At 39.8% G+C, this 15420-nt stretch overlaps 1 protein-coding gene across 1 annotated transcript in view; it reads right to left on the reverse strand.

The window, feature by feature from the left end:
* Positions 1 to 2458: 2458 nt before the first annotated feature.
* Positions 2459 to 15420, reverse strand: part of LOC307038792 (E3 ISG15--protein ligase HERC5-like) — a 22285-nt gene continuing 9323 nt past the window's right edge. The window contains 18 exon segments of the mRNA XM_079680469.1: positions 2459 to 4643; positions 6936 to 7044; positions 7165 to 7348; positions 7974 to 8054; positions 8098 to 8178; positions 8302 to 8468; positions 8585 to 8685; positions 8756 to 8768; positions 8846 to 9010; positions 9234 to 9329; positions 9428 to 9544; positions 9646 to 9722; positions 9725 to 9793; positions 9938 to 10063; positions 10066 to 10135; positions 10181 to 10199; positions 10318 to 10422; positions 12901 to 12938. Of these exon segments, the coding sequence (XP_079536595.1) occupies positions 4390 to 4643; positions 6936 to 7044; positions 7165 to 7348; positions 7974 to 8054; positions 8098 to 8178; positions 8302 to 8468; positions 8585 to 8685; positions 8756 to 8768; positions 8846 to 9010; positions 9234 to 9329; positions 9428 to 9544; positions 9646 to 9722; positions 9725 to 9793; positions 9938 to 10063; positions 10066 to 10135; positions 10181 to 10199; positions 10318 to 10422; positions 12901 to 12938 (1872 nt within the window). The 3' untranslated portion in view covers positions 2459 to 4389.

Raw genomic sequence — 15420 nt, forward strand, 5'->3', positions numbered from 1 at the left:
TTGAACGCAGTATCTAAACAGCCAAAAAACGATTTTTTTTAAATCGCCACATGTGACCCAGAGTCAACTAAACAGATTGATTGCCAGGTATGTTGTTGAGGACACGCTGCCCATCGCAACGGTCGAGTCTGTTGCATGCCTTCAGAGAACTATTCAGCAAAAAACAACACAAAAACTTGTATTTGTATTGTTATTATTTTTAAAGTAAAGAAAAGTAACTTGTTACTAGTTACTTTTATAATTTAGTAACTAATAAAGTAACTACTTAGTTTTTGGAGAGCAGTAACTATAACTATTACTAGTTACTTTTTAAAAGTAACTTGCCCAACACTGCCTGAGACACAGTGTCGTGAAAAAAAAAGACCGGCCGAAGGGGTCTTTGGGGCTTAACAGGAAACAGCTCCTTATGTCCATTACCTTCTTCTTCTACTACGAGGCATTGAGATCATTTAATCAAAACAAGATATCAAAATCATTTATTCAATGTTGTCTTTACAGAGATATAAAATATTCAGAGATGGGAGAAGTACTCAGATCGTGTAATTATAGGTAAAAGTAGAAGTACCAGAGTGTAGGAGTACTGTGTTAAGTAAAAGTCCTGCATTGAAAAATCTTACTCAAGTAAAAGTACACCAGTCTTGGCATCAAAATATACTTAAAGTACCAAATGTAAAAATACTCGTTATGCAGATTGGTCCATTTCAGAATAATATATATGATGTGTTTTATAATGATTGATCATTAAAGTGTTATCAAAGCTGGTAAAGGTGCAGCTAGTTTGAATGACTTTGTATAATAGCTTGTGAACTTACTCCAGGTGGAACTAAAGTCTGATTCAACACTTGGTTATATTTCACATCATTCTTCCACATCTGTAAAGTAACTGAAGGTATTAAATACATGTAGTGGAGTAAAAGTACAAAGTAGCATAACATTGAAATACTCAAGTGAAGGACAAGTAGTGTACTTAAGTACAGTCCTTGAGTAAATGTACTTAGTTACTTCCCACCATTGCAAAGGAAAAGAGCAACATATAAATAAACTTGTTTCCTTAAAATAGTTGGTGAAAACATAACTCGGAGCAATGCACCAACAGTTTACAAATATCTTTATACCTTTGAGATACAGTCCCATAAAGTCATTGTTCTGGAAAGAACACCTTGAGAGGAGGTCCTATAACTAGACAGTGGGATAATGAGAAAAAAACAGATATTTAGTAATTAAATTGTGTTTTACAATTTTTTTTTGTCATACGTTTGTTTAGTCAATATGGAAAAAATTAATTCCCAATACTTAGTTCAAAATAACATTGGGCTTGGTAAATTAGCAATAAACAATTGTCGAATAGACCTACTGCTTTACCGCTAAACTGAGTATGCAGGATGAGGGTAGGTAGAGTTTTCACACCGAATCATCAAATATTAAAGGTAATTTTTTACATTAATATTATTAAATGTATGCATACAAATATGACCTAACATATTATGTATGAGGTGATTATTTCACAGTAAATGATATAAGAGGAGATTCTGCAGTAAATAAACCAGTTCCACAGTGCAGTGTTATATCTTAAGATGTGTGTATGTTTTAGCAGTTACTGTATTCAACAGCCGAGGAGCAGAAGGAAGTCATTTGTATTGCATCAACATACATTATAATGTTAATTAACAAATGATTCCTATATTAAGGTTTTGAAAAACTTAACTCAACAACAAAAGTGAAAAGGAATGTAACTTTGATACAACCAACGTTAATATCTAGGCCGTCTCCGATACCGAACTCCGGTGCTGATAAGGCTCCGGTGAACGGCCGTTCAATCTTTTTAGGACTAAACCCCCCAGAATCTACACGCAAGATGCTTAGGGGGGGCCTTCACAGCGTGGCCTCTAACACCAAACTGCCCGTCGTATCCCTATTTTAGGCACTCCAGCCACGGATGTCCGACCGCTAGGATAGCAAAAACGGAGTGAATAGTGTAGTAGGTGTTGGTGGGTTGGTAGAACCCCAGAGCAGTATCAAAACTGCCCCTGGAGGGGAAACCCTGTGTCGTTGGGAGACCCCTTGGTAATTAGGGCAGCTTCAGGACCCACAATCCCTAACCCCCAATTTTGATCCCCAGTTATACCAATCAAAACAATGCCAATGTAATATCAAACACAGCCAGAGTCAAACATTAATATCACAGCATTGACACTGCCAGCCAGAGTCAAATATTAATATCACAGCAGTGACATTACCACATCAGCAGAGCTTATATCATATCTCACCATCGATCAAAACCACATCAACCACATTCACCAATGTGAAACAATAGTTTAACCTTAGCAGAGTTTCTATTCCCCTTAAACAATTTAAAATCCAAATTATCAACTAATGTCAGCCTTTTCCAGGGAAGGGTGTTCTTACCTCACTCTAAGACCAAGCAGATACCTTCAGAGAACACGAGAGAGACCAGGAGTTGGGTCGAAATGCACAAAGTACAAACCGGTTTTATTAAGGTTTTAACAAAAATTGAGGATTAAACAAATCCTTAAAAAATAACAAAGACACCAAGTCAAAATACAAAAGCAACAGGTTCACAAGTCAAATGTTCTAAAAAAGCTGTCTGAAAGAGCCCAAGCCCAGGCCCCAGGGCTTGGGCCTCAGAAAACTTCCCCCAAGCTCTCAAGCCTCCAAGCCTCAAAAGCCCCCCTTTCTCTTCACACATCATCTTTTGTATAGTCTCTTGCCTCCTCCCTCTCTGCATCAGTTGGTTTCCCCTTTTCTATCTTTGAGGGAGAAGGAGGTCACATATGTTCAACTTTTACTTAATGAACAATTAAAAATCTAAAGTTAAAATTAAAACAAATAAAGACTTATAGTAATAATATGTAATTTTAAAGAGAGGGAATATGAACATTTTTCATGAAAGCAGAACACATTGTCAATGTCATGTTTAGAATCAAGTTTTTTTCTTTAAACATTTAATTTCAAATATGCAAATGTTATACTTTAATTTATTAACAGAGACTTCATTTATTAACAGAGACAATATGGGCAGCTTGTCTCTATGATTCGCTGGCCCAGGAAGTTGATTCCACCCTTTCCGTAGGCCGCCTGCATCCTGTGCTTCATTGTCTTCATACCCGCTGTAACCGCTCTCAAGGTGTCAAAAACCACAAGCGCCTTCTCAGAATTGTGGCTGGAACTTTTACGCTTTTTTACATTACATTGCATTTAGCTGACGCTTTTATCCAAAGCGACTTACAATAAGTGCGTTCGACCAACAAGATACAAACTTGAAGAAAACAGAATCATATAAGTACATCAGGTTTCATAGAGCTAAAACATTTCAAGTGCTACTCAACTGGCTTTAGATAAGCCAGTCCTTTGTTAGTATATAAGTGCTTTGTTAATAGTTCTATCGTTCGAAGTGGAGTCGAAAGAGATGAGTTTTCGGTCTCCCCCGGAAGATGTGTAAGCTTTCTGCTGTCCTGATTTCAATGGGGAGCTCATTCCACCATTTTGGAGCCAGGATAGCAAACCCACGTGTTTTTGCTGATGGGAACTTGGGTCCCCCTCGCAGTGCGGGTGCAGCAAGCTGTTTGGCTGATGCAGAGCGGAGTGCACGTGCTGGGGTGTACGGTTTAACCATGTCCTGGATGTAGGAAGGGCCAGATCCATTCGCAGCATGGTACGCAAGTACCATTGTTTTGAAGTGGATTCTAGCAGTTAATGGAAGCCAGTGAAGTGAGCGGAGGAGCGGTGTGGTGTGGGAGAATTTAGGAAGGTTGAAGACCAGACGAGCCGCTGCATTCTGGATGAGCTGCAGAGGTCGGCTTTTATTGCCCCATCTAGAATGCGTAATGCGCAGAGGTCAAAAGTTCAGAATGTTCTATTTAGTTTCACATGCCTGGTCTCACACGTCTGAAAAGACATGATGGAAACATACATCCTTTCTATTTACAGCCAATTTAGCATATTTTTATCAATGGTAAGCTCAATAGAGGTAGGTGAGGTAAAGGTCAGGTCTGACACGGCCACTTAAACAGCAGAACTGTCAACAAAATTCTCCAGAACACAAAGGAGTATTATGTTTAAATATGTAACATTTGTTACATGGTTAACTTACCAAAATAATAAAAAAAAGTCAGACCCTTATTCATGTTAGAAGATCATGTAATACTTAAATATGTACATAGGGCGTTTTTCTGAAATATGCATACATACAATATTTTTTTGGGAGTATAACAGCGTTTTTGCTATTAGGGAAGGATTTCTGATATTAAGCCACCACCCAATACATCCTATTTATCAAGAATTTCCCAGCCATACAGTTTGTTAATAAACAGTTATAGTAGCAATACTACAAAGGCTGCTTCTTGGTTAACAAAGTGCTCTATGACAATGTTAAGTCTTCTGTTCAGACCTTCCGAGTTCAGTCCCAGCATCTTTAAAGATGATTTTGTTGCTGCTCAGAGCCTCGGTCAGCCTGGTTTGCATGATCTCTTTGGTTGAGTACAAGGGGAGCTCCAGGTCCGAGGAACACGTATGTGCTTTGGGGTAGAACTGGTCAGGGGGGCCTTGAACTTGTTGATATTTGATTTTCATCTTGAACTTCTCCAGGTCAAGAACAGGCACCCTTTCAAATCCGGTCACAAACCCTGGAGGAGGGAGAAGTGGTAATCAGTGAGTTTTTTACTTTCTATTAGTTTCTGTGAAATCCTTGTTGTTAAGACCAGCACTGCTCTTCCTATAAATCGGACCTGAATGATTTTAGTTTAATTGTGCCTTGCTGTGCCTTCCAACTGCATGTAGAACGTTTATTTAAGTGAGGAGATCATGGACACACAGGCCAATAAAACACCTGGTAAAAATGGGGAACAGAATGTTTTTTGGAAAGCAAATCATCAAAGTATACCTCTCAAACTATCAATTCAGTTTTAGTTTGAGAGTCTTTTTTCTAGTTTAAAACTTTTCTCAATAAAATACCTTTGTTGCCCTTTAGACCAACAGTTGTGCATTGTTTTGGACTGTATGTATTCCCGCTCAATAGAGTGGTGCAGTGTTGACGTGTTTTCAGAGGCTTGACAAAAAGCAATGGGTGATTTTCCCATTGGATTTTGATATTACAGAAAATGTGCTTTGTTGCAAACCCACGTTTATGATACTTAACATGTTCTGTTCGGCAGGATAATCTCCACATATTAACTAGACCCTCCAGAAAAACGCGATCGCAGAATTTACCGCATAATCAGCAAAATGGCGCAGATCTTTAAAAGGCCGCATATTTATCAAAAGGCCGCATAATCCCCGCATTTTTCCACACAAAGTTGAGGGAAAAAAAAGTTAACTCGTCTTGACGTGACGTCATCAGCTCGCGCATCACAGAATGTAAACAACACTGTATAGAGTGAACGTGTGGAGCTCACACGATAGAGAAAACACCAGGATGAAAAAATCTAATCCATCTCATTTACCGACATTTCTACTAAAGACCGGGCAAAAAGTGGGGGGAAACTATTCTGCACCCCGAACCCTCCAACTGTGTGTTGGAGCATAAGAGAAAATCGATGGTGACGACCCACTTTGATTCATTCAAACATTCGAAAATGCTTTCTGCTGCTGCGGACAAGAAAGCCTAACAACTCACGTTCACCGAGGCATCAACCTCCAAAACCCTTTCGAGGGCTACAAGAAACGAAGTGAGTAGCCTACAAGATTGAAGCTGGTCAGATAACGAACGAGTAAATGAAAACAGAATGAGGCGGAGAAGTGTGTGTGTGTGTGTGTGTGTGTGTGTCTGTGTGTGTGTGTGTGTGTGTGTGTGTGTGTGTGTGTGTGTGTGTGTGTGTGTGTGTGTGTGTGTGTGTGTGTGTGTGTGTGTGTGTGTGTGTGTGTGTGTGTGTGCGTGTGTGTGTGTGTGTGTGGAGGGTGTGTGTGTGGGGGGGTGTGTGTGTGTGTGTGTGTGAGAGATTAAAATAGCCCAATTGCTTTTACAATAAATAAACATTGAATTTGTTTAATTGAATAGTAAAGGGGTTTAACGTTAGTGGCAGGTTGTGTGTGAGAGAGAATAAATAAGACAGCCCAATATTTAAAAAAATTGTTATTCTTTTTCCCCGCATATTTAGCATATTTCGCAACTTTCCGCATATTTCGCAACTTCCCGCCATTTCACCGCATAAAATCACATAAAAACCCTGCATGTTTAATCGCATAATCAAGGATTTTAGCCCGCATAATCAAGGATTTTTGCCCGCGTTTTTCTGGAGGGTCTAATTAACACCACTTGAAGATTTATGAAGCGTAAATGTAACAGCAGAAATAATTATATATAATAAACATATTGCTATAAACAACATCACATTTACATGGCTGTGCATCAACACTGCTAAGCTAAAAGCGGATTATTCAATCAATCAATCAATCAATGTTTATTTATATAGCTCAATATCACAAATGTTACATTTGTCTCAGTGGACTTCACAGTTTTGGAACCATTTGTGTTGGCGTAATGATGCTTAAAATTGATTTATTTAGCAACCGCCATTTATATGAAACATAGAAGCTTAGAACAGTTGCCAGAAGTAAAAAGCTAATTAGGCTATACAACGTACATGATGGTCACATGCTGCGCAAAATATGACACAGAAGCTGACGTATTTTTGACTTTGACAAGACAAGGGAACCAGAATTGATAATAAGCCTGTAAGATGTGGAAGAAGTCTTTCCGGGTTTTAGGACTCATTCCTGAACCACTTTAGTGGCTCATTAGAAGATTTTAAAGCAACTATAAGGCATTTTATTGACTCCAAGCAACCACCAGTTACATCATTTACCAGATACTAAGTGTACATAGTAACTGTAAAACTTTCATGAACCATCTACATTAATGCTTCATGAAAATTATAATTTGTCATGTTTTGATATTTGAAATCAGGTGCTATACTTACAAAGGAAAGCTTTCTTCTGATCCTCCGTTAGATCATCAAAAACCTCCCAAAACATCTGTATGGTGGGGTGTAGAGGGGTTGTGTTGTACTTCCCCTCATAAACTGTGACCTAAATACAGTGAAACAGACAAATACTTCTTATATATTTAGCATTTAAATCAAGCATAGAAGGATGGGACAGGTTTAAGATAAAAAATAGAACATGAGTAGCTCTTGTTTTGGACTGTACCTGTTTCAGCCTGGCCCAGTCATTGAAGTCTTTGCCCACCAGCACCTCCTGCAGCTCCCGTGGTCGGAACAGCTTCACCAAATCCTTGTCACACACCTGGAAGAAGCCCCGCTTGAACTCCTGAAACACACCTTCCACTGATGTGTTGAAGGCATGGCTCATGTAGGCTTCCACATACTCCTTCCTGTTCAGCAGATTAAATTTACAAGTCAACAAGATCAGGTTCAGATCCTGTCAAACTATGCTCTGACAGGAGGATATTGCAATCTTTGCATCATTTTCTTCAGCCTGATTAAGTTAAGACTGAGCCGGGGCTGATTATAGTTTTACACATACCAAGACTGATGTAAATGAATTAATCAATGTATTAAATATCTTTTTACAGGTTGGCGGCAGAAAGAAATGACTTGATTTTAAAGGTATTTCTGACCTAGCAGGTAAAAGCAATGAATTATGAGAAATTCTGTCTACAAAGTTATATTGTATCTTTAAGCTTATTGTTTTAGTCATTTCTCTTCTTTTATAGTTCTATAGGCTTACAATATAAGCCTGATGGTGCGTTCACATTGGATGCGAAGCAACCTTTGCAGGGCTACATATAAGGTCAATGTGAAGATGCAGATAAATGTGAATTCGCCCTGGGTGGCGCTAATCAAGCGAATGGCGCGGCTATAACGGTGTAGCTTAGCCTAGCCTGATCGATTCGAAAACATACATTTTAAACGTTTTTAGTCCCAACCCAAGATGTTGATTTACATACTATTTAAGATTGTAATCTGATGACAAATAACAAAACAATCTTACTGTACCTATGTTGACCAGTCAAAGACTTTTCAGGATTTTGAGGATCAAGGTCAACGTTTGTTCCATCCCAGTCCATCCCATTCCATCCCATATCCGTTGTCAGATGGATATCAGAAAGAGGATGAAGACTGTAAAACACATACTGAGAAATCCAAGTCGAGGATTCCTATTTCATCATCTGTGTAGTCTTCCAGAATGTTCTTCAGACCCCTTGAAACCCGATAAAAGGAATTATATTTAAGACTTTAAAGATGCTTTACAATGTACTGTATTATGACCAAAAATTCTGCACGCCAAACCCAAAATGTGTGTGATTTAAATGAATTTCCTTACTTTCCAACAAAGGGGCTGAATTCCATCATATCCCCCAGTGAAGGCTTCACACCCAGCAGCTTCTGGAACAGAGCCAGTGGGAATGGTAAGTGAATGATACACTGGTTGTACACGGCCAATCCACCCAGAACCCCAAAGTGTAGGTACCTCTGGTCCTCTGGTGCTGCCTGGTGTTGTTAGGAGATACAATTTTCAACAGAAAAGTGGAGAAATACCAGGATGACAATTATTTTTGTGGTATGATCATTGGATCCTTTTTATCATTGCATACATATCGTCTTACTTTGGATGGGAACCATGCCAGTGTCTTGGAGTCATTGTACATGAACATCCCGGTTTCAGCTGAAACCATCTCGTGAAACACTTCGTAAAAAAAGTCTTTCACTTAGCCATAAAAATCGTCCCAGCGGGGCAAGTTTCCATCATAATAAACCTACAAGATGAAAGGCAAAACAATGATACAGCAGCTCATACAAGAGTCAATAAACAATGATGCAAGATTTTTTGTGTGACTTTAAGCAGAATAAAACTGCATGTTTATTACCACAAGTGGAATCTTGTAGTCACTCTGATTTATAGAAGCCAAATGTTCAAAGGTGTCTTTCAAAACTGATCCTCGCATCACGTCAACTTCAAAAACCATGTCTTGAGGCATAGGGAGTCCAAATGCCCAAAATAATTCCCAGAAGACAGGTGGCTGTGCTTCATTCTGGTGCACAGGACAATTACAGATTTAATTTCTTATTGCTTATTTTAAAATGTTTCTGTTGTGTAATTGACAGCTTACTTCACTGTGTTTGTCACATGGAAAACATATACTCATCAGGCAGAGCTGATACACAATGAAACAGGTTTACGTGGACATTTCTTGACCTGACTTTATTGTGTGTGAAGGCGTATTTTCATGAGGTACAGAACAAGGCTTGAGTTACCTTGGTGTATTCAGCATTCCGGTCAAAAACATATTTCTTCGACTCCAGGTCCATCACAGACGGAAAGCTACAAAGGATAAGTGGCTCAGTATTCTTCTGAAAGGGAAAAAACATACAGTAGGATATTGAGTTTAGAAGTGTGTGAACTTGAGTGAGTGTGTATTAGAGTAAGTGCACTTTTATTTTATTTTTACCTTGCTTTGTGACCGTGAACGCCAAAGCTGCAGATCCTGAAGAAGAAATTCTTTTTTCATCAACAAACAGAATTTGCTTTCTGGCATCTTTTGAGGTTCTGCAGTCCTGCGGTTTGCCTGAAAAACAAAATGTTTTAGGTGAAAAGTAAAAAATGAGTAGGATTACTGGTTCATGCTCAATGACATTCGTAAAAAGTCAGCTAATAACGGATACTCACGTTGTACATATACTGGAGGACAAGTAGCAGGTTTCTGACTTCTGAGTTTCGATTAAAAGTTTCATCGGACAGGATCACTGCAGGGCCTGCTTCCATACCTCAACATGTTTACTCATGGTGGAGGATGGCAGTGAGGACCACCAGTCCCCTGAGGAAGACAACATGGAGAAGATATGCAGTCATTAACATCAGTGAGCACGAAACACCTGAGCAGATGTCAAGGACCTTAAAACATTCAACGATGTTTAATGTGTTATCAAATACTGATGCTGATGTGTAAAGGTGAGGTTACCTATGACCTGGAGGCTGCCAGCAGACAAGTTCAGTACAGCAGCAGCGATCGCCTTAGAGAGCTTTATGCTCTTTAGTGGAGGTTTGTGGGTCTGGATCACATGCAGGGGCTCATTGAGAATCAGAAGATCCTCAAACCCTCCACTCCCAAGGGCTGCTTATCAAGGGAGGGGAGCAAGTTCAAGAGAGCACCCTCAACCTGTTAGTTTGAGAAGCACAGCAAGGGATAAGTACCTATCAGGACTCTTTGGTCATTCTTAACACTTTAGACAAGTTTAAGAGTAATTATAGAGTTAATCTCGCCATACCATTTTTACTAGTTACAAATAGTGAACTATTAAGGTAGTTCACTTTGAAAGATAAAACCGTTCATGCACTTACCCGCCAAACACATTATCCTTCTTTACCAGTTTCTGGAAAGCAAGTTGTGCAAGTGGCAGGTTCAGGCCACAGTACTTTGGTGAAGTCTGGAAATGTTCATCTCTGCTAAAAACACAAAGAAAAAAAGACCATGACCATTCCATTACTCTGTGAGACTTTACTTCGGCACTTGGGTGCTTTCAGATACATGCTAACATCAGCATGCTAACATGCTCACAAAGACAATACTAACATACTGTGCTTATTCGGGCGAAATAAACAAAGTTATTCATTCATGCTTTTTACTAACCGGTATCAGTATATAGTTATTTCCGCATTAAAGTAACCTGCTGGCTGGTTCCTGGGCCCTTTCTCATTTCTCTAACTCCCCTCCTCGACTCCCCTCCTCGACTCCTATCCTCGAGACTTAGTCCCGCCCACAGGAGATGCGAGCGGAGGAGCCGAGGAGGGGAACCGAGGAGAGAGGAGGGGAAGCAGTAGGCGGTTAGAGAAATGAGAACTCCTCTCCTCTGAGCGGTCATTTTAAAGAGACGTCCATTAATGATGACAGGAGGCACAGCAGCCCTCTGTCTGATGGAAAGATGTGTTCATGACCACTTATATATTTACTGTTAATTCATTCACAGTGTCGTATAATGAGACAATAACAGGCCACAGATGCGGACACACACACATATATATATATATATGTATATATTTATATAAATATATACAATTTCCGAATCAAACAGAGCACTCTAATAATAACGTAACACTATCAGAGACTGGATATATGGAGTTAGCCTACCTCTATGTGCAACCATGTTGTGCTGCAATCCTACTCATGTACAATGTAGGGCTGCACAATATAACTAGCAATATGAAGAAGAAAAAAACACAGTGGGTGGTATAAAACTCAGAGTGTAGCTGGTCCAATGACGGCTTGCCAAACGTAAAGTCAAAACAGCTCTAAAACTGGCTGTCTTTTGGATGTAAGTTTAGGGAGTGTTTGATTTGATTGATTGAATCTGCAGCTAGGTTTTCTATGAGCGCAGCATCCATTTTGAAATGCATATTTTGTAAACAGAAATTGTTGAAGATGTGGACACCCCGGACCGGACCGACCCAGCCAAATGTAACTCCTGTACAGAAGTATAAGATAATGATGATTTGAGGACAAATCAGTGTCTCAAAGCCGCGCTGGCACACGGACAAAGAACTTAATAATAAATAATAATTTAATAATAATATAATTTAATAATATAATATAAATAATAATTTAATAATAAATAATAATTTTTAATAATTTAATTATAGGTCGCAGATATATAAAAAACATGTCTATGAAGTGTTTTACTTAAAATACCAAACAAATGATTCTACCCAGATACTCAACTTAATCACTGTCGTGATTAAACGTTGTGATTAATCCTTTATGTGATTCCAAACCACATCAAGGATTATTTCTGAAACGGTATGGAGCTCAAATGCTTTTTCTCTTGAGAGTTTACCACAAGGACAGTACCTTTTTATATTCCACTTCTTCACACATACTCTCTCCAGTACATGTTAGCTCTGAGTGTTAGTGATGCTTGCTAATGTAAACAAAGACCCATGGGCCGGGAAGGAGGGTGCTGAGGGCGCTGCAGCACCCCCTAGTGGCAGGCAGGCGGTGCGGAGCTCCCCTGTCTGAATTATTATTTGACGGTTATTGCTGCTCCCACTGTGCATAATCTGTGTAATATGCAGTGCTTGAATTGGGCCGGTACTCACCGGTACACAGTACCGGCACTTCTGATTTGTACCCATGTGGTACCGGCACTTCTTACTGAGTACCGGCACAAAATGCCGGTGGCACATCATGACGCATGACAACAAATATACCCAGGCCCGGACTGATTGGGAAACCTCCCGGTCCTCCCGATGGCCTGGCCTGTTAAGTGGCCTGCTGGCCTGAGGATTTTTTATGAATGTATTGTGAACGCAACGCTGCGCAAATGTGGGTCTGACTCTGCCTCACAGAGGGTGACTGGCTGTCTATATGATGTGGCCTGCCGACATGGCCACTTTCATAGCCGTGGGAACATGTTTCAAATGGGGGGTGCTGTGGGGATCACATCCTCTAGGGGGGTCAGGGTGGAAGATTTTTTTTCAACATTATAAAGTAAAATGCTTCAATCTGGTGCACTTTGAGCTGAATTGCCAGAGACTAGATCTAAGGGGTACATCTCTAAACACCCATATCGAAAAGATCGGTTTACATTTTAATAATCAAATAAGTATGTGGACATAACCAATAACCTAACATAGCCAATAACAAGTAAATGTAACTTATTTTATTTTTGTTGTTAATTTATTTCTTATTTTACCAGTTAACATTTATTTATTTATGTATATTCTTTAATCTCTCCAGATTTAAACAATATTTCTGGTTTACTGTCCTATAGTATGCACTGGAATGATTTCAAACTTGTTTTTATTTATCCCAATAATTATAAAGGTGTGCCTTGGGAATATTTGTTTACATAAATTGTTAACAAACCGTTTGAGACCCTCTGAGATAACTTAGACTAAAGTGAACTATCTAAACACTCAGTCCTTTACCTCACTGAGCCTCTCAGTCCGTCTGGAGAGGACTCTCCCTCCACTTCTTTTATCCGTTAGCGCAGCAGAAGCTAACAAAAATCCCCGCCGGTATCTCTCTCGCTCTCTCTCTGTGTGTGAGCTGCGGGCGCCTGATAAGCCAACATCCCCCACTTTCATCGCACAGGGCAAATGGAAACTGTAACCGGGGTGAAAAGGGTGTTATCTTTACTTAATTATGAATGTTGTTACATCAGGGCTGAAAATTCGTTTTTTGTATTATATTTCCATTTAATCTTGTGGACGTGCAGATTCCCTGTCCTCCATCAGGGGGTGCTGCAGCACCCTCAGCACCCCTACTTCCCACGGCCCTGGCCACTTTCATACAGATCATACACTAATGCCCTCGATTGGTGTCTGTGTGTCATTCAAGCTCGGGAGGGTGTGTATGTGTGGCGCGAGAGAGAGAGCGCGCGCACCGGTTTCGTGTATTGTTGTTGTTAGCATCTGGTGCTAGCTAGCTGCGCTAACGGGTATAATGAGCTGTCAACAAGGTGGAGGAGAGTCCTCTCCTGTCAGACTGAGAGACTGATAACTACAGCTCAGGTGAGGTAAAGGACTCTGAGTGCTTAGATAGTTAACTTAGTCTAAGTTCTCAGTGGGTCTCAAACGGTTTGGTCACCATTTATGTAAACACATATTTCCATTTGAAGGGGGAGTGATTAGTAAAATATGCATGAATAAAAAAAAAAAAGTTAACTAGGTGAAAAAAGGTAAGATAAACTTTAAAAACTTGTTGAGAGCTAAAACTAGTCTTTGCTGCTGCCTCAAAGAGGAGCAGGGAGGAGAGGAGGGAGACGGGTGAGGCTGGTTCAGGAGCCCAGACACACTCACAACTATAAATGAACCAAAAACAAATAAATAAATAAGTTTCAATGTTTTTTTCATATTGGATATGGTATGTTATTGGTTATGGCCATGTTCTTATGATTTTATAATTATTTAAATGTATACAGTTCTGTTTCATATGGGTGTAGTCTCTTCATTTCCCCCTCAAAGTGCACCAGATTGATGGCATAATGCAATAGTTTCCCCCCCACTTTCTTGAAAGACATCGGGGTACTGCTTTGCCCGGTCTTTAGCAGAAATGCTCGTCGGTAAATGAGATGGATCAGATTTTTTCATCTTGGTGTTTTCTCTCTCGTGTGAGTTCCACACGTTCACTCTACGGTGTTGTTTACCTTCTGTGATGTGCGAGCTGATGACGTCGCGTGATCATCATGACTACCTCACGTCAAGACGAGTTAACTTTTTGTTTGCTCAACTTTGTGTGGAAAAATGCGGGGGATTATGCGCCCTTTTAATAAATATGCGCCCTTTTAAAAATCTGCGCCATTTTGCTGATTATGTGAATCGCATTAATCACGTTTTTCTGGAGGGTCTAGTTAATTCCACATCCACACCTATGATATGGCGCTGCTATGATCCACACGCATGGATTAACATCGATTTAAATACATTAATGTAGCCTTTGTTTTCTGCTAAAAGAAGGTGTCGACCCAGCTGGGGGAAAACAAGAAAATTGGCGTAATCGAGTGGTGGACTATTAAAAAAATAGATCATTACGTCGGGGTAGCATTTGCTTGGCATTTCCGGTTATTTCTCCACTGGTTAACATGGGTTAACAATACCGTGTAACTGTCCACGTTTGAAGGGACGAAATCGTGACATCTTCACGTCTCCCAGCATGGTAAAATCGTCACATGTTCACGTCTTGCCGTGATACCGGGTTGAATAAAAGTGTGCTTGTGTCATTCAAGCTCGGCTCTGTGTGTGTGTGGAAATAGGCGCATTTAGTGTGTGAGAGAGAGACCGGTGCCAGCAGAGAACGTGTTGTTTAGCATCTGGTTAGCTAACTGCACTAACGGACATAAGGAGCTGTTTGTTCCAGAACAATCTGGAGGAGAGTCCCTCTTCTCTCAGACCAAGAGACTCAGGTGAGCTAAAGCAGTGTTTTTCAAAGTGGGGGCCCCGACCACCCGGGGGGCCGCCAGGGGGTGACAGCTGGGTCACGCAAAGTTTGAGGGAAAGGGGAATCTTTTTTTTTTTTTTGTTAATTAGATTTTTTTTTTTTTTATGTTATTAATAAACTGCATATCTATCAATCTATGTGTCCTTTGATGCCAATCTTTTAATATTTTATTTGTATTCATATTTTATTGTTATGAAATCACACGACCGCCCTGCAAGCCAATCAGAATCGAGCTGCCGCTACTGAGAGTGAAACTGAGCATCTGCTCAGCTTTTGGAGCAAGTGAGAGCTAGTGAATATTTCGCTCTTCAGCTGGATGGAGAGCACGGATGTAGCAAATATTGATGTTTATATATATATATGAATATAAATATGTTTATTGTTAATATTACTGTTACATATGATATATAATATTATTAAGGCATAAGTAGCTTTTCAAAAATGCTACAAATATATGTTAATTGTTCATATTACTGTTCAGAATTATATAATATTATAAAGACAGAAAT

This window comes from Notothenia rossii, assembly GCF_949606895.1.
Source record: "Notothenia rossii genome assembly, chromosome: 5".
NCBI lineage: Eukaryota > Metazoa > Chordata > Actinopteri > Perciformes > Nototheniidae > Notothenia > Notothenia rossii.